The 23,294-nt window shown below is 35.5% G+C and overlaps 1 protein-coding gene across 1 annotated transcript in view; it reads left to right on the top strand.

Annotated features, from left to right (window-relative positions):
* Nucleotides 1-23,294, top strand: part of bent (projectin protein bent) — a 120,958-nt gene that overhangs the window by 37,865 nt on the left and 59,799 nt on the right. The window contains exons 37-72 of the mRNA XM_073090012.1: nt 999-1,143; nt 1,636-1,872; nt 2,289-2,422; nt 6,122-6,247; nt 6,386-6,815; nt 6,905-7,010; nt 7,190-7,350; nt 8,050-8,188; nt 8,456-8,670; nt 8,791-9,122; nt 9,271-9,454; nt 9,539-9,663; nt 9,773-9,950; nt 10,077-10,201; nt 11,463-11,622; nt 12,028-12,161; nt 12,431-12,602; nt 12,919-13,070; nt 13,429-13,579; nt 13,787-13,895; nt 14,305-14,501; nt 14,884-15,025; nt 15,366-15,514; nt 15,780-15,937; nt 16,267-16,408; nt 16,774-16,913; nt 17,351-17,585; nt 17,985-18,191; nt 18,590-18,753; nt 19,265-19,400; nt 19,852-19,976; nt 20,588-20,744; nt 21,212-21,409; nt 21,763-22,022; nt 22,294-22,444; nt 22,858-23,139. Coding sequence (XP_072946113.1) covers nt 999-1,143; nt 1,636-1,872; nt 2,289-2,422; nt 6,122-6,247; nt 6,386-6,815; nt 6,905-7,010; nt 7,190-7,350; nt 8,050-8,188; nt 8,456-8,670; nt 8,791-9,122; nt 9,271-9,454; nt 9,539-9,663; nt 9,773-9,950; nt 10,077-10,201; nt 11,463-11,622; nt 12,028-12,161; nt 12,431-12,602; nt 12,919-13,070; nt 13,429-13,579; nt 13,787-13,895; nt 14,305-14,501; nt 14,884-15,025; nt 15,366-15,514; nt 15,780-15,937; nt 16,267-16,408; nt 16,774-16,913; nt 17,351-17,585; nt 17,985-18,191; nt 18,590-18,753; nt 19,265-19,400; nt 19,852-19,976; nt 20,588-20,744; nt 21,212-21,409; nt 21,763-22,022; nt 22,294-22,444; nt 22,858-23,139 — 6,358 coding nt within the window. The remainder of the gene's footprint in view (nt 1-998; nt 1,144-1,635; nt 1,873-2,288; nt 2,423-6,121; nt 6,248-6,385; nt 6,816-6,904; nt 7,011-7,189; nt 7,351-8,049; nt 8,189-8,455; nt 8,671-8,790; nt 9,123-9,270; nt 9,455-9,538; nt 9,664-9,772; nt 9,951-10,076; nt 10,202-11,462; nt 11,623-12,027; nt 12,162-12,430; nt 12,603-12,918; nt 13,071-13,428; nt 13,580-13,786; nt 13,896-14,304; nt 14,502-14,883; nt 15,026-15,365; nt 15,515-15,779; nt 15,938-16,266; nt 16,409-16,773; nt 16,914-17,350; nt 17,586-17,984; nt 18,192-18,589; nt 18,754-19,264; nt 19,401-19,851; nt 19,977-20,587; nt 20,745-21,211; nt 21,410-21,762; nt 22,023-22,293; nt 22,445-22,857; nt 23,140-23,294) is intronic.

Raw genomic sequence — 23,294 nt, 5'->3', positions numbered from 1 at the left:
CTTAAACACTATTTTGTTAGTAGAGTCCGAAAATAAATTGATGAAGAAGAAATAAAATTGATATGATTTAATTTAGAATAAAAGAGATCGCAACTTTTTGTATAATGCAAAGTTATTTATACCCCCGGTAATGATAGTCCGCAACAAAACTTTTAACATGAGATTAAAGTCTTTAATAGTTAGTCATATGACTGCAGCCGTAACTTCTTGCGGGCTATTTTCGCTTATCGTTGCTCTGCGATGATTAAGCAAGTATCTAATCAGTGAGGTAGTTAATCAGTTTTAAAAGAGCCACAATAATTCTCAGATGTAATTATTTCTAAGCGTACGTTCAACACTTGCGCCACATACATCAGGAAGTCCAGATCTTCATTGTCGGGTCATTTGGCTAACGTGTATGATGCACCGCATCTGTCATAACACAACTAATGCATCTTGTATTTAGTTACAGCATAATTTTTCAATCTATATTTAATATGATCTCAATCGTCGGAGGTATCTCGATGGCTTTCGGAGACTTCGATATTTTACTGATCTAAATACTTCAATCAAGGATAATGTAATATTTTAGAAATTTTGGTATGATACCAGGTGTAGCAATTATTATGAATTATAACATTTTTTTATTTTAATGCTACTTAATTAGATTTAAATTCCGATACTAGTTGATACCTATAAGTAAAAAGATCTTATAAATTACTACATGTATAGTAACTAATTCAAAGTTAAGTTACCCTTCTACAAACATGTCAAAAATATAAATACTATTATTTACTGCTCACTTTAAACTCTTTTTGCATTTGCTGTCTTGTGGTAAAAGGACGTTGGTTATACAATTTTGTTGATGATACTTTATTTTTTATATTATAATAATCAAAAGCAAAACCTGACGCTCTTTTACTTGCTATTTGACTTTTTCTATGTCAGTTTTCTTCGTGATTAACATTTTCTGAGAAATTTTGTTAGAGTATATTATTAATATTATATTGATCATATAGCGAAGGAAGTCTGGAGATGCTAGAAGAACTTCCATTCAGGATCTGGAAGATCTTATCAATAAGCCATCCATACCGCTGAAACCTCTTGGAGACAAGGAAGGCCCACCAGTTGTAGATGTACAAGAAAGTTATTCCGCTATTGAAGGTGAGATATGACGTTTATATTCACTACATAAATAATATTTTAAGTATCAAAAGTAATAAGTTCACGTAATGTGAAGAGTGTCATAGAAATAGCTTGGATAACTAGACCGAAGATGATTCCAAGAATTTGGAAACTGATATCATAATTTACCGCCAGTAATCAATTGGTGTCGCCGATGTGGAATCGTTGCTACGAGTAGATTATGAAATCTGGGCATGATTTCCTGTTGACAGAAATATTAGTATAACTCTGGGTGTCATTTATTATCTAATGTTACTTTAAAATATATGCTTTTGATATATAATTCCTTGCTGTCTATCGAATTTTCGTCAGATGAATTTTATGTATAATGTATATCGTGTTTTAAAGTGTAAACTAAAATTTTTAATATCTTCATTTGACGTTATCTTGTTTTTATCTTGTTAAGATTTTGTTTCGCTAGTCATAGTTTAGGTAGTTTATTATTATAATACTGGAAGGTTTTCTCTATAGATCAAACTGGCTACATCACTGTGCAAGTCGAGGGTAACCCCGCACCAACATTCAAGTTCTACAAGGGCGTGGCGGAGATCATCGAAGGTGGTCGTTACAAGTTCGTCACCGATGGTGAAACTGGTCTCGTCACACTTTGTATGAGGAAAGTCAAGCCTAATGATGAAGGAAAATACAAGGTTGTCGTCAGCAACATCCATGGAGAAGACTCGGCTGAAACGCAACTTTATGTGTCTGGTAAGAATAAATCTTATTTTCTGCCGGCTTTTTTCATATTTTAAGAGTAGGTACTACTAGTAAATATACACATCATATGAATTTATGTATTACTTACTATAATAACTAGTTTGTATGTGTAGTAATATTTATTGATTTCGGCATTTTTACATTGTGTCAAAAAGAAACGTAGATTGTAGTCATCTATCATTGATTGATCAAACATCGTCATTACTGAAACATCCAAGAAGAGATAAAAAATGCGTTTATTACACGTGCTATTAGCAATTTCTCTAGTTAGTAGCCACACGGTTAATTTAATTAACGTTGTTATTACTGCTGCATTTAATAGTAACACGGTTAATATAAATTCCCGTTGTAGAAGATATAACAAAGTGTTAGATGTAATGAAATATTTAACATGCTTATGTATGTAGATGCGAGTGGTATGGATTTCCGAGCTATGCTCAAGAAGAGGAAGTACGCCAAATGGGGCGAGAAGAAGGAAGACCCCGATTGGAACTTGAAGGAAACAGAGAAACCCATACCAGCACTAAAGAAGGTCGAAAAGGTAAGAAATTGAATCCTTTTTTATTATTTTCCATAAAAGTAGATAGATGGTGATAATGTAAAACTTAAAAATATAAATGTTACTAAGAGATCATATTTCTCTTGAAGTTGGTGATATAAATGCTAATGTTTAATATTATAATTTAATTATAAAATATGTACATTAAATAAATTTATTTTATGAAAATACTTAAATACTAATGTATAAAATAATAAAATGTGATGAAATTATATTGAAATCTATATTATGTCGAAATGAAAAGTAATTAATTTCAATATGGTTTCACAATTTAAACTTAAAAATAAAATAATAATAAAGACAACTCCATCGGGCTTATACAGTTTTGAACAAATATAATAATGCTTTATGCCAAGATTTGTGCAAAGCATGATATGGTAGAATAGAAATTTTAATAATATGGATTTATCGCTGGCTAGCCTATTACATTTTAATAATCTGTACCTTTCGTTCAGTTTCCCTGCTTTGTATATTCAAAAAACTCCAACCCTGACTACTTTAATATTTCCCTTTTAAAATAATCGGATCAATTAAGTAATTACAACATCTTATTCTTAATAATAATGTACTTTTAATAGAAAGAAACATCCATTCCATAAAATATTCCCTAGCATAGTGCATATAGTGCATAAAATATATTAATCATTCATTGCTGATATCATTTATTATTTTATTAATAAGAATTATCAATTGTTTACTAAGGTATATCAGGTTAAGTAATAGTAATAGTACATTTCTGCAAAACATCGTATGCATCATGATCATTATATTTAATTCTTAGGGCTTAGAGACTGGATATTTCGAAGACGAGGGTGAAATCGTCGTCGTTTCGGAAGGTGTCGAGATGTATAGATTCCCTGCCGACAGGCGCAGAAGCTCTTGCAACTGGTCCTGGTTTAAGGTCCCCACTATTTCAGAACACAGTACTTTCATTCATTCCATCTTACATGACTCTCTATACTTTTACATTACCACTTACAAATATATCTATTTATAACAAATCGTTATTAATTTTTCCTCTAAATAAAGATTTTTATTGTTTGGAAAGAACTTTAAACTCTTTTAGTAACCTTAACAAAAAACGGGGTGTCAAAGATTTGACTTATGTTATGAGTGACAATATGTCATATCATAAAATAACGGTATGGTTACTGTAACAAGACGATACAAGTTTTATGAAAATTATCGCAATAAAAGAACTCCAAGAAGATGGCTTTGTGGTTGATGAAAAAAATATTTACCGTTTTTCATGTTAGTATGACTTAAGTGCAGCGTTTAGAGCTCTACGGTTTTCTCGAGGAACGTTAAACATAAAAAAACATTCAGTATACTCCAATCTATGCGGTCTCAGAACAGGATTATACAACAAAAAATAACTATTTAGAGAATGCTGACTTTTGACCATAGCATCAAGTGGTATATAATATTTTTAATTCTGTAGAAAAACGTCGATACATAGTAAGGGATATTTTAGTTTCGAGATATACAAAATTTTGATATTCCGTTCGCAATTTCGTTCTTCTTTAACTTTCTCTATTCAAGTCGTTGTAACTTGCGACTTGTAGCAGCATTTTAAAAACTCTTCAACATCGCTTACTATTAACATAGCTTGGAACCACAGAACAAAAACACATTAAAGACGTATATTTGTAACATCTGCTGTAAATTCTAGGGTATATATGAAATAAGGAGACGTATGTCTCTCCCAGAACTAATACCTGATTGGCCCGAATTGATGGAGGCTGTCAAACCGAAGGTTCGATAAAATGGACGAATAAAAGTAAACCTTATAAACTGATAGACTACTGTTCTGTTGAAATCAATCGTAAAATATAAGTATTTGATACATTTTTAATTTGATCTTTAAGAAATAAGACTTATTATTTCAACAGGACAGATGATCTATTTTAAATAATGGAGTGAGATAAAATGATAAATAAAATAACTAAACCTATCCTCTAAAGTGACGGTCTTCTAGCTTAATAATTTCAAATACAATGTTAGCTTGTTATTTCGATTTAAATAATAAAGCAAAATAATATGTATAATGCCTTTAGTCAATTTAGTAGAAGACCGTTACTTGAGAGCGATTTAATAAAAAACTGCATAAACAATGAATTTTAAAATAACTTGCACAAGGTTTTTGTATCACCACTTCACGTTTCTTCTTTAACTTCATTTACAGGGAATGTAAGTGGAATGAATCGGGTGATGGTTCACTCTCTTTTGGATTGTTCTTAGTTATATTTATTTACAGGTTTACTTGTGACGTCGAATTGAAGAGCTTTATCACGTCATTTAAAATTGATTTCTCTTCATTTACACCATTATTAATTCCAGCTGATGCATCCGGTGTTGCAGATTTTGGAATTTTATTTACATTAGATGTGCTGGCTAAAACTTTAATTTAAGACTTTTTGCAAGCCAGTGTGTCACATGTATTTTCTTTACTTTGTCCAACAGTTACGCGTCCTTTACACATAGTTTACACAAATATTTAATAGTATTAAGACGTAGAATTCTCCTCGGGGTCCCAAAATCTTCGATACTTTTTAGTGCCGTGAAAGATTTGACTAAGGATTTGTGGATATTTTATAGAGATCCCATAGTAGAAGACCATCTCTTGCGGAACTGATTCCGGATTGGCCGGTGCTGCACTCGTTCAAAAGAAACGAGGTTTGACACCGAAAGATATGCGCCATATCGTCGTTAGACGACACAATGCATCTTGAAATGTACCACTCAATGCAATTACTTGTCGCACGAGAGCCACGTGTCACGTACACTGCAGCATTCAAAATGTCCAGCAAGATTTTTATATAAACATCTTGCACTAATTCATTTGAATCCTGAATGATACAAGCTTACACATTTAATTTTTTTAACCAATATTTGGTTCCGTTGTCTGTGGCAGTTTGAAAATATAAAATTTAATAATATTAGTAGCAATATCACACCAATGACACGTTCTTTACTAAACAAGTAAAGAGACACAGATATTCAACACTCAACATATAGCTATACAAATTAGTGCAAGTATTTTTTGAAATTTTACTGGACGATCAATTAAAATTGATGAAGTCACCTCGTATTGTGTAAACGCACACAACTGTATACTGTAATTTTATATTTCTATCTATTATCATAGTGATTTCTTCCGCACACACGATACTGTTAGAGATGCACAACGCACCGGTGATGTTATGCACAGTGTCTTCAATGTTTCAAGATTGTGTCTATGTGATATTCAAAAGTGATGAATACGAGCTAATTTAAAGAGAAAAATGTATTTTATAAAGGCTATATTCATTGCCTTTGAAATATCATAATTCTTGAACACTGCTAGTAAAATTTTGAGATTCGCCCACCTTTGCACATCTCTTCAATGTCAATAAAGAAATTCCAATGTCTGTACAGTAGCATGGTGTTTGAAGTTACGGGTGATCATGACGAAAAATGGCTGATTGATCTAACGCCTCGGTTACCACATTATATTTTCGTTGATTTTAATGCATTTTATTTATATTTACATTAAATCACTGTCGAAAGTGATAAGATGTGATCTAGGGTTACTTAATGGTTAGCACATAGCTTTTGTCTGAAGAGCACCTTTTTGTTATTGCACATAGAACTTTTGATATGAAACAGGTATATTAATTTGTCACCGGACGTGCGTTTCAGAAACAAGAATCTTTCTTGAAGCCCCTCGTAGATCAAACCGCAAAGGAAGGCAAGGATAAGAAGGTGGTATTCGAAGCCATCTTCACGAAGCCAAATGCGAAACCGAAGTGGCTCTTCCGCTCAGACGTAAGTGTTCATACTGAGAATATTATTTAGGTAAAGTTAATCAATTGACAACATGAAATTTTATTTGGTCTGAAATTCAATGGTGTTTTTTTAAATTTGGTATATGATTTAAAATTTTAACGAATTATATGTGATCAGGAACTGTTCCCTGGCTCGAAGTATAAGATGACTAATGAACAAGACTCATACAAGCTGATCATCATGAACCCCAAAGTCGAAGACACGGGCAAATATACGATCGAAATCGGTGGTATTTCAAGCACAGCGTTCTTGGAAGTTATTGAACCAGATCCAACGTATTCCTTCACCAAGCCACTCAAGAAGACTCTGACTGGCTACACTAAACACGAAGTCGTCCTCGAGTGTTCCGTATCTAACAGTCTGGCAATCATTTCCTGGTGGAAAGAAGAAACGAAGTTGGAAGAAGGTGATGATTACCAGATCTCTAAAGATCTATCTGGTGTTTGCAAGTTGATTATTAAAAAAGCCAAGTTTGAGGACGCTGGTAAATACACTTGCAAGATTGAAAAGCAGCCAGATAAAACTGAATGTGACGTGAAGATTATTGGTAAGTGACAAACTTATATTTATTTGTCAATACGTTATTGTGTGAGGCTCAATGTAATTATCATAACAACTTATTATTATTTTTTTCAGAATATCCGTACAAATTCACTAAGGTACTTAAATCCCAACAAGCCATTGAAAAAGATACGATTACGCTGCTTTGCGAGCTTGATGATGCTGCTGGTGATGTGAAATGGTAAGTATAACGTAATAATAACATAAAAATAATTAATTGTGTTCCTATGTTCTATTAACATAGTGAAATAAATTTCAAGACATCTTTAGTATTGTAGGCAATCTAGCAAGTCGCTGAAGAGGAAACATAATTTCTAACACTGTTCTAAATATAATAGTGTAAAATGTTACTTTTTACAGGTTCAAGGATGACCAGCCATTGAAGGCAGATAAGCGTATCACGATTGTTAAGGAAGGAAGGAAACGAAAGGTAGTGATCAAGGATGCCAAGGTGACAGATGCTGGCAACTTCAAGTGTGTCAGCAATGCCGATGAGACCGCTTGCGAGTTGATCGTCAATTGTAAGTTCTTATGACTTAAGAACAATATTTTTATAATATATTTATGTCAACTTAAAAGTTTACGCACATAAGCAAGTGATCGGTTATTTTCAAAAGTGGTGTAACTCGCGTTAGTTGGTCGAAAATTAATATTACTGGTCTATCTATAACAGTTTAGATGCTGAGATTCCTGACCTTCTTAAGATTCTAATTAAATCAATATTAATGCACCCATGTTCTTAGAAACCTGTATTCAGACTGGGATGGGTTTACGAGCTATTGTCTGAAATTAGTAGACCTAGACGAAGTTCCAATTTATAATGGATATTACATAACTTATACTCTCATTAAATCATCCACATTTGGCCCAAGCAGTTGTATTTAAGTGTATTTAAGTGCAGTGTAGAATGTTAAAAGTTCTTTAAAATATGTGAAAAACTGAAAAACTAAACAAAATAATTTGGTTTAATAAAGAAACATATTTGGACGACTCGCGTAGTGGAACGGTCGGCATAACGGTCCAATATGCAGTAGGTTACGGTTTTGATGGCCAGCCCTAGACAGAAAATGATGAAGAATAATAAGATATCTGTTCTGGGTCTCGGCGTTTGTGTGTCCGTTTTTGTATATGTACAATGTACATTACTACAGGAAATCCTAGCGTAGGGCTGTTTGTGTAGATGTCGTTATATTCTTCAACGTGTTAATGTAATTTTTCAGACTCGAATCGCTTCAACAAGAAGTTGAAGGACACCGAAGCAATTGAGAGGGATAAGGTTGTCCTGGAAGTGGAACTCCAGGATCAAACCGCGGAGGCCGTGTGGTCTTTCAATGGACAGCCTATTGTTCCTAATGAAAGGTAATATTTGTTTTTTATTTTATTATTTATTACCGGTCTCAATGTTCAATATTTGACAATTTCCTGTTCTTAAGTTTTTATAAAATATATGAATGCAATCGCTGATTAAATTTGCATTTAAATTATTTAATATTTGATGTACCTAAATTAGTTTTATACTTATAAATAACCTCAAAATATTGCTCAAAGAATAATGACAACCCGCATCATATTTCTTTTAAGAATATAACCGATAAATACCTAAAATTAATATCAATTTGTTACCAGAATCGAAATCAAGAATCTGGGAGGTGGCAAACACCAGTTGATCTTCAACAAAGTGGAAATGGAAGACGATGGCGAAATTCTGTGCGAGTCTGGCAAACTGAGCTCGTCTTGTAAACTCAGCGTCAAGAAGGGTGAATCAAAGCCCGCGATCGAATGCCCTGACGAGTTCTTTGGACCTGCTGGAAATCCATTCGTTATCGAAGTGCCATATAAAAGTAAGTTTATTTACATAAGAAGAACCCTTAATTATTAACTTCTTCAAAAGAAACTTCAATGACTTATTTTAATTGTAATGAACACAGTAATAAAACATAATGTATTTTTAATGTTTATAGTTAGCGGCACCCGACAGACACCAATCGAAGCGAAATTATTCAAAGATGGTAAGCCACTTCCGAATAAGGAAATCGAGGCTGTAGTTGAACAGGAGAAGGTCCTCTTCAAAATCAAGAAGCCGACCAGAGAAGGTAGCGGCAAATACCAAATTAAGTTGTCCAACGCCCAAGGCGAAGACTCCAAGGATGTTACCATTACTATGCAGAGTGTACCTACACCTCCACGCGATGTTGAAGTTACCGAAGTATTCCAAACATCATGTGTTGTTGCATGGAAGGTTCCTGAAGACGATGGTGGATCACCCATCGTTAAGTACATCATTGAGAGACAGGTCAGTAATTCTCATATAGCTATTAATTACTCAACTGATAAAAAGCTATGGATATGAAAAAATGGATGTAACTGTGTTTTTAATCAAATTATTGCTAGTTTTATTGTGAAATTGTAACAATATACAATTGGTTTTGCATCATTTTCAGGATCTTTCTCTCAAAGCTGGTTGGGACAACGTGGCTGAAGTTGCACACGGAGAACCCACTAAGGTCAAGATAGAAGACTTAGTTGCTAAGAAGACCTATAAGTTCAGGATTCGTGCTGTGAACAAGATCGGTTCTAGTGAACCTGGAGTCTTCGCCAAGCCTGTGCTGGCTAAGGACCCATGGGGTATGTATACTCTAACGTAATAGAGTTGGTAATTTTAGGTCATTCATAGTAAGGTAATTATAATTTGACGAAAAATATTTTTAGACGAACCTTCAAAGCCCAAAAATGTGGAACTCACCGATTGGGACAAGGACCATGCAGACCTCAAATGGGAGAAGCCGGATAACGATGGCGGTGCACCAATTACCGGTTATGTCATCGAATATAAGGTAAATAAGAAATCTCTAGAAACTTCGTTTATTATTCCTAACACTAAAAATACATATGAACCTATTGCATCTATTTATAAATATTCAACAAAATGTTATATGCTTGTAGGAGAAGTTTGGCAAGGATTGGGTACAAGGAAAGGAAGTGCCGGGAGATGTCCTATCAGCAACTCAAGATGGACTTAAAGAAGGATGCCAATACGAATTTAGGGTTCGCGCTATCAACAAAGCTGGACCCGGTGAACCTAGTGATGCCACTAAACCAATTATTGCTAAGTGCAGATTCGGTAAGTTTTCGGCTTTCGTGGTTAGTATGGCGTTTAAAGTCTATACTGTTACGGAACATCTCATTGGAATATTGTGGATTATATATTTTATTTTGTAGGTTCACTAATATTGTATTTTCATTGCAGTCAAACCTTACATCATCGGTGAGGGTGTCCAGAGCATTATTATCAAAAAGGGCCAGGTCATAACATTCGACATCAAGTATGGTGGTGAACCTGAACCAGAGGTCAAATGGTTCAGAGGAGAAGAGGTAATTACAAAAATTTGTTTATCATTTTTTTTAAATACTTAAATGTACATTGTAAATTTACTTTTAAGTACTGTATGATTGTAATAGAAAATAGTAAAACACACATCATAACATTAATAAGAAAATTGTATCATCTATATTTATATCAAAGAAAATGAATATTAATGCTTTATTTATTTTGTCCGAAAAAGAAACGAGGGAAGCCGTACACTGAGAAGGTTAGATGGATGAAAAATAAATGTTGTATCTGATAATGTTCTAAACATTTACTCAAACAAACTATTCTGTTCTACACTCATGAACTGTGCTAACATGACTACAAGAATACTTCGCAGCATCATATTTGATTGAATTATCTACATCAATTTCATCTAAGAAGTTAATTTTATTTACATTAATCAATCAGTAATTCAATCAAACATGAAATTAAAATAAATCGCTAAGAACATGATAACGCACGCTGTTTAGACGGCGTATACGCTTTAGATGTTGTAAATTAATGATCTATCTTTGTCTATCTATAAAGATGCATTCACTCCTATCCATAGATCAGACACTATTAAACATTTCGTATAACGACTCTTCAGGATGTTTAGGTGGTTCACATAGTCAGACACATCTTTACATTACTGTTATACATATATTTACATTGCATAACGATCAACGATATTTGCTCATACAAAACCAAGTCCCTAAAATAATGCATCTTTACGGATTTTCAAAATCTCACTTTGTTTAATAATAATTACACTTTAGTTATTTCCGAAAACAACTTTATTACCAGCACCTTCTTGACGTAGAAGGAATTTCGTGTTATCTGGCTTATGAAATAAATATCTGTTATCTGTTCTTAACTTAACATAACTTCACAGTATTACAAAACATGTCATGTCAATACTGTTACGACTTAACACCATTTAATAGTTATTATACGAGTAATACGTATGATTCTCTCACTAAGCACTAGATGTTATGCCTTCGAATTTAGATCATCTGTTCTTTGATGGGGAGATGACATATTTTTAATTTATCCACATTTACATTTACTACATTTCAGGACATAATTACATCGTTAATGATTTTTTTGGGAAAAAATGGGAATGGATATCATATGATTGCCATGGTTGAAAGTCTTGTTTTACTTTCACATTAGTATCCGTAATTTGAGAATCCATAATTTCGCTGAGCTAATATTACCATCAAGGAATGGAATAAAAACTTCGCTTTCTACAATTCGTCTAACTTACCTGTACGACTTTAGGAAATCAAAGATGACGGTGACCGCATCACCATCGACAAATACGAGAGGAACACAGTCATCACGGTCAGAAAGACCACGAGGATCGACAGCGGGAAGTACAAGCTGCTTCTCACCAACTCGTCAGGATCGTGCGAGAGCATTGGCGATGTTGTTGTGTTGGGTAAGAAATATTTAGTTTGCACCTGATTCCAAGAGCGTAGTCCTTCTGTTGAACACGTCTTGGTCATAAAATTTGTATAATTATTCTAAAGTACTTCTCCACCATTATTGGGCATAAGGATACTCTTAGAATATTGAAATTGCACTGATTAATTGCAGCCTGATATACTATTATTTTTAATGGATATATAATTCAAAACATTTACGAAACAACGTTACCATCATCTTTGCCATCAGCGATGACGTGCACCATACTAGTCTGTCATCCACTGGATTGATTTGCATATAAATTGATTGATTATGCCTACATCTAAATTATGAATTAAGATATAAGTTTTTGAGGTGTTTGTTAACTATTGTTCACGTTAGTGTCGAAAGCATTATTTATGTAATAATATACTTCCAGACAAACCAAACCGTCCCAACGGTCCAATCGAGGTCGTGGACATCCGTGCCGAAAAGGCGACTGTCAAATGGCAGAAACCCGACGACTGGCAGGGTTCGGACATCACTGGATACACTCTCGAGAAGATGGACATGGTTTGTAGCAATCCTTATATTGTTTTCTCCAAATAAATTTCAAATTGTATCTTTGGCTACTTTAGAGCTAAATGTTGTAGGTCATTATTTCTATTTGTATTGATTAATTATTTAATTATCTTAGTTCTCTTTCAAACTAAATTGTCAATATAGTCAGCAAAACGTCATCTTCCCTTTACGAAATACCTTAACTTGTAGAGACATTAAGAAACTGGTCTATGTGTAACTTACATTATTATCGTTTAAAATGTCCCATTGTCTTTATACAGGATACAGGCAACTGGGTACCCTGCGGTGAAACTGGCCCTGAGCCAACCGAGTTCACGGTCAAGGGCCTGACTCCGAACCACAAGTACAAGTTCAGGGTACGCGCTGTCAACAAGGAGGGTGAATCGGAGCCACTGGAGACAGATGGCTTCATTGTAGCAAAGAATCCTTACGGTAAGGCTTATACTTTTTTTTTTTTTTTTTTTATTTTGTTTATTGGAATGGCGTTAGGACTCAAAATTAGTATCGGCCTCCGACAATAAAAGCTTCTATTTCGGTCTAAGTTCTGAATTCTGTCTATATATTATATATTTTAATTACATTTGTCAGTCAACGAAAATAATTAATTATTGCTTTCTTTTAATCATGCTTTCGAAAATCTGCTTTGGATTTCAATTTGAATTATACCAGATAAACATTTTGCTAAGGAATAGGTGTAAATTAATATTTTAATAAGTAAAATGATGCTAAAATGGTCAATATTCTGCAGATCCACCCAAGGCACCAGGCAAACCCACAATCGTGGACTACGACAACATGTCGGTCACGTTGCAATGGGAGCCGCCTTCCGACAACGGTGGCAGACCAGTTTTGGGCTACGTTATCGAGATGAAGGACAAATTCACCGCCGATTGGGTTGAGGTAAGGAAACGAAAATATGAAGATGAAGTAGTTATCTGTAATAGGATAACTCCATTTCTTGGTGTGGATATCGTAGGAGATGCAAAACAGATAACATTTATGAGAGAAGCAATGTCTCGAAAGGAATTTTATATTATGTTTCTTTTTCTTATAAACATAGAACTCAGGATAACGACAAACGTCCAGCATTAGCTCTTTAGGGCAGATGGGTGAATGCATTTACGGAGAAAACAATATTCATTACCACTTGTATTAATAAATATTATATCTAAGCCCTTGGAGTCTTAAAGAATATAACCTGATCAATACATTCTATTAAGTGCGATCAATAATGCTATTCCTCGTATATATTTCGCAGGTTCTTAAGACCGAAGACACGAAGACTGAAGCCAAGGTCGAGGGTCTGAAGGAGAAGATGATCTACCAGTTCCGTGTAAAGGCCTACAACAAGGCCGGCGTGGGTGACGCTTCTGAACCCACCGAGAACCATCTTTGCAAGCATAGGAACTGTAAGTATTTTTTTAATTTTAATATAGTAAACATATTAAGGGTCAATAGTATGGATAGTATTTTAAAGCATTTCAACTTGCTTGATGATCGCCAGCTGCACTCTACATATTATTATTATAAATTTAATTTTTATGTAACAAATGTGGAATTAAAATATTTTCAATAAAATAATGTAATGAAATTAAATTTTCAACTTATTTTTACAGTGAAACCGCGCATCGAACGCAGCACATTCAAGTCTGTCATCATCAAGGCCGGCCGTACACACAAGTGGTCCGTGGACGTCATCGGTGAACCAGCACCGGAGACCACATGGTAAATACAAATACAAAAACAGTAATATAGTGCTTAACATACTACATCGTTTTATAGCAAACGGACATGCAGTCTACCAGGTGGGAAGTCCAGCCACTCTTGAACTTCTAAAGCGATAACAGGTTTAGAGTCATACTTGAAGCCAGACTTCATGTAAGTGTCGTTACTATATAAAACTCTTAAAACCAAAAGATGGAATATTTTAATTTTTTTTTTGCGTGAAAATCGTCGTCATCATTATCAATCCATGATTGTCCCACTGCTGGGCACCGGTCTCCTCTCAGAATGAATTGAACCTCGGACTCCTCGACCGAGAGGACGAATTTCTTAAACATTGCATTTTGTGTGAAAATATTATAGTAAAAATAGGTTCAGTCATTCAGCCAGTACACATTCAACTATCTTCCAGGTCATGGCGCGAGAACATAAAACTGGTGAACACCGAGCGTATCAAGATCGAGAACACAGACCATCACACCGACTTCACCATCGTGAACGCGGTGCGCAGAGACACCGGGAAGTACACCCTGCGCGCTGAGAACTGCAACGGCTTCGATGAGGAGACAGTGGAACTCACTGTGCTCAGCAAGCCCAGCGCGCCTAAAGGTTTGGATTTTTCTTACAAGCCAATCACTTTTAAGCCCTGGACAGTGATCAAAATCATGGAAAAACAATATGGACAATAAAATAGTAGCTTATTTGCCTCCCTGTAAAGTCTTGTAACTTTATTTAAAATTCTGTAAAAATCAGTTCAGCCGCTTCCAAAATAAAATGTCAAAAGAGAAACGTAAAATTAAAAAAAAAAATGTCTTTTGATACATATAAACATCTGACACATCATTATTATTTGCATGGATTAATTGACTTCTAAAATAATTTGAATTTGCCCATTTATTTTTTAAAATATAAAAATTTCACTTGAGTATGAATAATTTCACTTGGATAATGACCGAAAGATCACTTTATATAATTCACCATATGCCTCCAGGTCCTCTAGAAGTGACAGACATCCACGCGGAGGGCTGCAAGGTGAAATGGGAGAAACCGGAGGACGATGGCGGCTCACCAATCAAGGAATACGAGCTGGAGAAGATGGACATGGCGACCGGCAAATGGGTCCGTGTTGGCAGGTTCGTGGAAAATTCTATTTCTCTTTTAAAATAAGAACATTATAGTAATTTCGACGACTGGAAATATTTGAAGATTTTTTTAAAGATGATAAATAGGTAATTATAAAATATATGTTGGTGACACAACTTACTTATAATTTTGCAAAATTTAAATTTCATCTCAGTCATCATTTTATGATTACTTTAGGGCTACCCACTTCGGTTAGTTTTTAGCAATAAAAAAGAAATGCGTGATATTTTACACAGGAAACCAGGAAAAATGTTTTAGCGACCATAAGAATAAAAAAAAGAAAGTTTGACATAAAAAATATTGACACTAAAATCTTAAATGTTGATACAGGGTTGCTGGAGACAAGAAGCCTCTAGAAATGGAGGTGACTGGCTTGGAGCCTGGTCATCAGTACAAGTTCAGGGTGACGGCCGTCAACGACGAGGGAGACTCGGAGCCTTTGGAGACAGAGCGCCCGATACTTGCCAAGAATCCCTTCGGTAAGAACATAATGCAATAATTTGAATATGATTGTTATATTCAAAGGAATGTAAAAAAACGTAATTTTCAACTATGAGAATTGATAAACAATCCATAAGTAGTTATTTTTTTTAAAACGATTTAAAAGATAAAAAATAAAGTTACGTTTAAAAATAACGTTGAAAATTTTAAGAGAAGAATTGATAATAAATTTACATAGAGGAACAAAATTAACTTCAAAATGTGCATGGTACCTATTGACTAATACAATTAATCTGTCCACAGACGTATCCGACAAGCCAGGCAACGTGGAGGTCGCTGACCATGACAACCAGAGCGCGGAGATCAAATGGGACCCGCCTAAGTCAGACGGTGGTGCTCCCATCCAGAAGTATATCGTACAGAAACGCCCCAAAGGCGGCGACTGGGAGAATGCTGCGGAGGTGATTACAATAACGTTTTGTTGGTTGCTTAGTTATTGACCTACCTGTTATCATTTTAAAAAGTTGTATTAATAGATCTTATCTGGTGTATGAAGTTAAACAACTTCAGTGTCTGCTTAAGTTGAAATTGGATTTTTAGCCGCTAAATTTTGTGAGCGCTTCTGTGTTTTGAAGAGTCCGTTAAACATTCGAGACAGGTTATATCGGTCCAGTACAGTCGGAATGTCAATTACTCCTTTAAGCTGTCAACTCAAATGTCAACATTTTATTTTACAACAAAATACTAGGCATTTGAAATAAATAGGCTACACGTAACATTATTTTACCAGGTGCCTGGAAACGCCACATCCGCCAAGGTGGAAGGCCTTCCAGAAGGCAGCGAGTACGAGTTCCGCGTGATCGCTGTCAACAAGGCTGGCCCGTCCGAGCCTTCGGACCCAAGCAAAATGACTACCATCAGACACAAGGCTTGTAAGTCATCGTATTTTAATTTATCTCATTTAGGAATATTTGTCTTCATGCTATTGCTATTCGAAGTTTTATTAAATGTATGTAATGTATAAGTTCGGAATTTATTTGAAATCATATCAATTTGTCGCAAAAGTTATTTAGTTTTAAATTTCAAAATTGTATTAATTCTAAAATTCTTATATACTTACAGACTAAATTTCGCAGTATGGAACTATTTTCTACATAATCGATTTTTCTATCAAGTCTAATCAAGCTACCAAAATGAAAAAAAACTTACTGACAAAAATTTAAAATTCTTTTTGGATTTTGATGCATCCTAAAAACTAACCGACCGAAGTAATGACTTTACAATTTTCTATTTCCAGTGAAACCACGTATCGATCGCACAAACCTGAAGGCGTTGGTTGTGCGTGCCGGCAAGGTCATCTTCTTCGACGTCAATGTCAAGGGTGAACCCGCGCCAAAGGTGCAGTGGTTCCAGAAATGGAAGGCCGAGGAGAAGGAGGTACGCATGATTTGTATTTTGATATTGTATTTGGAAATGACGGGAATCTTGAATTACCATCGAGAGATTCTATTTCGCGATGGTAAACGAGGATGACAAAAATATAGAAAACTGAAGTTAAAAACTAGAGATTAATCATAGCACTATGCGTAAAATGCACAAATCTTGTTTTCGGAAAAAGTGAAAAATGTATTTATTAGTACCTCAAGCAGGAATATTTAATCCTTTCTAGGGTTGATTACAGATGTCCATGGGCGGCAGTAGCCACTTATTATCAGGTGGACTGCATGCTCGTGTGCTTAACTTATATTAAAAACAATACCTCTGACACACCCATTTCTGCCTTATAACAACAGTATAAAGGGCTGCGTAAAACTAGCTACTCCCATATTATGTATTAAAACTTTATTTCTAATAATTCTGTTATTATCCACCAGGTTGTCGAGAACGTAATCAACGTGGACTACAACACGAAGTTGGACGTGAAAGAAGCGGCCCGTGCCATGACCGGTACCTACCGTATCCTTGCCACCAACGAACACGGCACGGATGAAGCCGAAGTGGAAATCACAGTTCTGTCGTCGCCAAGCAAGCCACAGGGACCGCTCAAGGTGACTGATGTTACTAAGAACGGGTGCAAACTGGCTTGGAAGAAACCTGAAGACGATGGTGGTACGTATATATTTTATAACATGAGTTATCCTGGAAGTCTTGTGATGCTTGAAAACTTGTTAGTGAAAGTTGATAAATCTATAAATGCTTAAAATGCATTTTAGAAAGAGTTTTATATTTTTAATCTTATAATTACTAGCCAAATATTTTTTGTGATGGGGAATCTTCATGATAGGTAGGAAGGTAAATAGTCACTGTTATTACTAAAGATTCCTTATATCAGGTCAAAATGCACTGATGTACTATCCAAAATTGAGTATAGGCCTTTACTACCCTTACAGACTGCTATAAAAAATAAACAGACGTGGCATTATTTGAAGAACACTTGATTAGAATTATGATTGTACAATATTAATTAAAATTCAAAACTTATTTATAATCGCACATTGTTTTTATCAGGTAAGCCAATCACTGGCTACGTAGTAGAGAAACTAAACAAGGCTACCGGCCGCTGGGTACCAGTTGGAAAGACCGATGACACTGAGATGGAAGTCAAGGGTCTGCAGGAAGGCGAGGAGTACGAGTTCAGGGTCAAGGCCATCAACGAGGAAGGCGAATCTGAACCGTTGAAGACCGACCACTCCATCATCGCTAAGAATCCTTATGGTATGTAACTTCGAAACGAAATACTTACATCTTGGTCAAAAAATAAGAAAGGAAGCGCTAGTCGTTTTTGATGACCCTTTTGAAAAAATAAAATTCTCGACCACTTCCACTTTTCAGAATAGTTTAAGTAGTAAGTGAAACAAAATAAAGGTCACAAAGTACATGGGTCTATAGTCCTCAGTACTATAAAAGGCAATGATTTTACAAAATCTATCAGATTGGGTGGCCAGTCAGCCAGTATTATTCATTATTCTGAACAACAGCAATTTGTTACAATACGTTACACACGTTAGTTTTCTTTTCGTAGTTTTCCTTTTAAAGAAGGACACCTATGTATAAGTCACAAAATACCTTTACATCACACTGTACATCACTACAGCTACTTATTTCTCCCACAGACGTACCCGGCAAACCCTCAGTACCAACCATCGAGGACTGGGACGTGGACCGCGTGGACCTCAAGTGGGAGGCCCCGAAGAACAACGGCGGCGCGCCCATCACTGGTTACGTCATCGAGAAGAAGGAGAAATTCGGACAATGGCAGGAGGCGCTGGTTACAACGGTAAGTTGTGTTTCACTATCAAGGTTTTTTTATTTTAGTGAAGTATCTAATGAAGAATAAAAAATTAAAAGGTTTATTTGCTATAACAAATTTCATACAATAATAATGGTCTTAAATACTATGTAGTACCTAAGATTTAGGTAGTATTTGCTTCACATGGTATAGTAGCAGTATTTGAGAACTTGTGTTCATGTTTGAAAAATATACTTGATGGCATAAATAATATCCCCAAAAACTGTTACATGAAATTGACGCAGATTACGCCCTGTCTATTAACTTGAAAAGCGATTCTACTCTATCTTAATTTTCAAATTGTATAAACTTCGATTGTATGATTTCTCTAATTGTTTCTCCTCAGCTTTCGAATTTCAGTTAATGGTTAAATTGAGGAAGCAATTTTCGACACTATTATTTATATTACAGCCACCTCTTTTGCTTCAAATAGTTCACCATTAGCTACAGAATATTATAGCAATGCCATCCAAACTAATAAACATTTAATCTTTCAAAGACACCAGAGTGCAAAGCCCGCGTGCCTGATCTTAAGGAGGGTAACACCTACCAGTTCAGAGTGCGCGCAGTCAACAAGGCCGGTCCTGGTGAACCGGGCGAGCCTACGCAGCCACATCTGGCGAAGGCTCGGTTCCGTAAGTATATTATAATCAACATCGACATTGTGAATTTATGTAATTTATTTTATCTGTCTATTGAAATTTATTATTTATAATGATTGTTAATAAGTGTAATTGGTGCATAACCGTTCTTCTTAACATTAAACAATAAATAAAATTGGCTAAATATTGTTAGGATGGACGCAGTAGCTGAAATATAAGTGGTATTGATCATTTGGAGTATGAATCATTTGCGGAGAGAAATTAGATGCAAAATTTTAGAAAAACGCTTGATGTATGAGGGTTTTCAAATATTAATGATATGGTAACATTGATTTCTTAATTGATGTTCCTTGCGTCAATTATTATTATTATGTTACCGAATTTGTTCACTACTTAGATATATTTACTAGATATTCATTAAAACAAAGCATTCTCTTGCAAAACAACGTAAAAAAACTTAATGATAATATTTTTCTATCAACAGTGAAACCACACATCAACCGCGACAAGATGGTAGCTATCCGCGTACGTGCTGGCACTACGATCAAGTTAGACGTCGACATCAAGGGTGAACCTCCACCGACCAAGACCTGGTCGTTCGTTGGCAAGGTAAGACTGAAACTAAAGGGAATTATCGGTTCGTTTTTTTATTTTGACCACCCGCATGACACGCGCATCTGACACGCAGAGTTCCAGGCTCGATCCCCAGCCAGACAGATATCGAAATTAATCCAGATTTCTGTTCTGTTCTGGATGTTTGTGTATCCATCCATTGTATGTGTCCAAGGCTCCCACGACAAGAAGAATCCTAGTGTGGGGCTGTGAGCGTAGAAATCATATTTTTTTTATTTTTCCCTTACTCTCCTTTTATAAAAACTTTCTAAAATAGGTACAATAAATTATGGCGATTTCGATTATTTTTGATACTTATTTACTGCATTAATAAATAAAATAAACAGTTTCATGACCAGAATATAATATGCGCTCTATATAAAAAATATTAATGTATATGCGATATAAAAATATTAATGTATATAATGTATGCGCGATATAAAAAAATATTCGTAGTTGGTCCAAATAAATATCTTTCTTATCTTAACTTTCTTTTGTCTCGTGACGCTCTCTCTTATTGGCCATTCGTTTTGATTTCAATTAAGTTCAGCTTTTTAGATTATGTTAATTATCTTCATGATGTGTGATCCCTTCACGATATTTTGAAGGTCCTGGAGACTGGAGCTGGCGTGAAACTGGAGAACGAGGACTACAACACCAAGCTCCAGATCTTCGACTCTACATGGAAGAACTCCGGTGTCTATACCCTGAAGGCCGAAAACGACTCAGGTGTTGATGAAGCCACCGTTGAAATAACTGTACTGGGTAAGTTGGCCATAATTCATAAATCACTCAGTTGTGTTTAAACGACTTGACGCGCCGTTGTCGGCTGAAAATGGTACCAACTCTGGTTTCTGTAAATCGTAAGACCAGGTGTTGGACGGTATACTTTTCCTTGCTGAATTATTTATTTACTGCGATAATCAAGATGAAAACCTAGATGAGCTGCCACGTTATGTCGGGGAAGGTTTTCTCTTGAAAAAAAAAGATCCGTTCAGCGTAGCTGATGATTTTTTAAATATTCATTATCCTTCTATGTCCTCGAATATCATAAATGCTCTATGATCAAGCTATTGAAATTAGTAAAATTAAAAATGAAATGTAGAGTGTGCGTTACGAAAGAGATAAAGAGTATGAAAGGTTAATATCAACTTTAAAAATTATGATAATTTGTATCCTATTAGTATTCTATTTGTATCCTATTTGTTTGTATCATAATTTGTATTCCACAGACAAACCAGGCAAACCCGAGGGTCCTCTTGAAGTCTCCGACATCCACGCGGACCACGTCAAGCTCTCTTGGAACAAACCGAAGCACACTGGCGGTCTGCCGCTCAGCGCTTACGTCGTGGAGAAGATGGACGTGCTCACTGGCAAGTGGGTCCCGGCGGGAACCATTGAGCCTGACACTCTGGAGGCTACTGTTACTGGTGAGAATGTTTCTGTTGATCTTTAGTCACTACTCACAATTGCCTTATTCCTTTTTAGCTAAAAATTAAATTCGCAAATTATTTTCCCATAAAGCAATGTTTCGATATTCGAAGTAAGATCTAGTTTTGTTTCAAACAAACCTCTTATAAATATCCAACTTTATATAAGTTAAGTATTGAAAATTTGGGATGTTGGTATCATCTTTTAACTATACTTTTATTCTAGACCTTTGTAATTCGTGTATATCTGTGATAATGTTTTATGATTCGTCTTTTTTCGACAAATACATACAACGATAGAAATACATACCATTTTATAATGACTGATTCTGAAAATGCTTTACCCTCAACAGGCTTAGAACCAATGCACACATACCAGTTCAGAGTGAAAGCACTAAACGAGGAAGGAGAATCAGAACCTCTGGATACTGACCACGGCATCCTTGCCAAGAACCCATACGACGTGCCCTCGGCTCCTGGATTACCAGATATTGTGGACTGGGATGAGAAGTCCGCTAAGCTCAAGTGGGAGCCCCCCATCAGGGACAATGGTGCCCCCATTACTGGATACATTATTGAAGTTATGGACAGAGATAGAGGAGAGTTTGTTAAGGTCAGTAGTAGTTTTGTATGATCCATCGCCTTGTAAATTGGTTACTGATTATAAAAAATGAATCTAATACTTGATGATGCACTTCTATAAGTTAAGTTTAACTTTTCTTAATTTACACGTTATGGTGGATTTCCATAAGGAGGGTTTTTTTAAATGTAAATATTAATTTCTCTAATAGAGGCACACTTAAGTAACACAAAATTAAACGACTATTAAGAAACTGTACTTAATCTCCCACATTTCTTAATATTTCCTTTTCTCCATTCTTTAGGCCGCTGAAATCCAGGGCAACATCTGCCAAGGTACGGTACCGAAGCTGGAGGAAGGCAACCAGTACCAGTTCCGCGTTCGTGCCGTTAACAAGGCCGGTCAATCTGAGCCTTCTGAAAACACCAACTGGCATACAGCTAAGCCGAGATTCTGTAAGTATACCAAGCAGATGATACCATTAAATTTCATCGAATCGAAATCAAAATCGTGTGTCAAGATATTAAAATATTCGTAACACTTGCGATAATGTCAGTTTTAATATGAATCGCAAATGAATTTTATCTAGATTATCTAGGTTGTTAACTAATTCCAAAATATGAGAGCGTTATAGTAAGTATTTCATTTTTATCATTGTTTAAATTTGTGCTTAACAGCCAGAATAACGGTTATCATACCTGTCTATTAAATATACTTTGTGTTCTAACTCTGGCCATCTAGATATCCAGTGCATAATGCATTTAGAATTCCAATTGGGTGTTTGGGTCGTTTTTGTGTAGAACAGAGAATTCTAAACTAGGTAGGTAATCTAAAAATGTATTTTTTAACATTGCTGATATCATTACAGTGAAACCAAGAATCGACCGCACGAACCTGAACCCGTTGACCGTGAAAGCTGGTCTGCCAGTGTCTCTCGACGTGAAGGTCTTCGGAGAACCACCAGCGACCGTCACCTGGTACTTCAAGGACGAGGAGCTGAAGAACAGAGAGAACCTGGAGATCATCAACGTGGATTACAACACCAAGTTCCTGATGATGAAGACCAAGCGCGCAAACACCGGCAAATACGTCATCAAGGCGAAGAACGAAGTCGGTGAAGATGAAGCCGAAGTTGAGATTACTGTGCTTGGTAAGTGTCTACAAGTTGGCTACGAGTGTCACTACACAATATCCCTGGTTTGCAGGAAAAGTTATAAAAGTGAATCAATACATCCATTACTGAGACTTAACAGTAATAACATAATCAATATTTGCATTGCAATTTTTATTTCGTAATGTTAATTG

The sequence above is a fragment of the Epargyreus clarus genome, unplaced genomic scaffold, assembly GCF_041222505.1.
Source record: "Epargyreus clarus isolate Ecla_fem2 unplaced genomic scaffold, WU_Ecla_fem_2.2 ptg000031l, whole genome shotgun sequence".
Lineage (NCBI taxonomy): Eukaryota > Metazoa > Arthropoda > Insecta > Lepidoptera > Hesperiidae > Epargyreus > Epargyreus clarus.
Note: the sequence above shows the minus strand (reverse complement) of the source record. Positions and strands in the feature narration are given on the sequence as shown.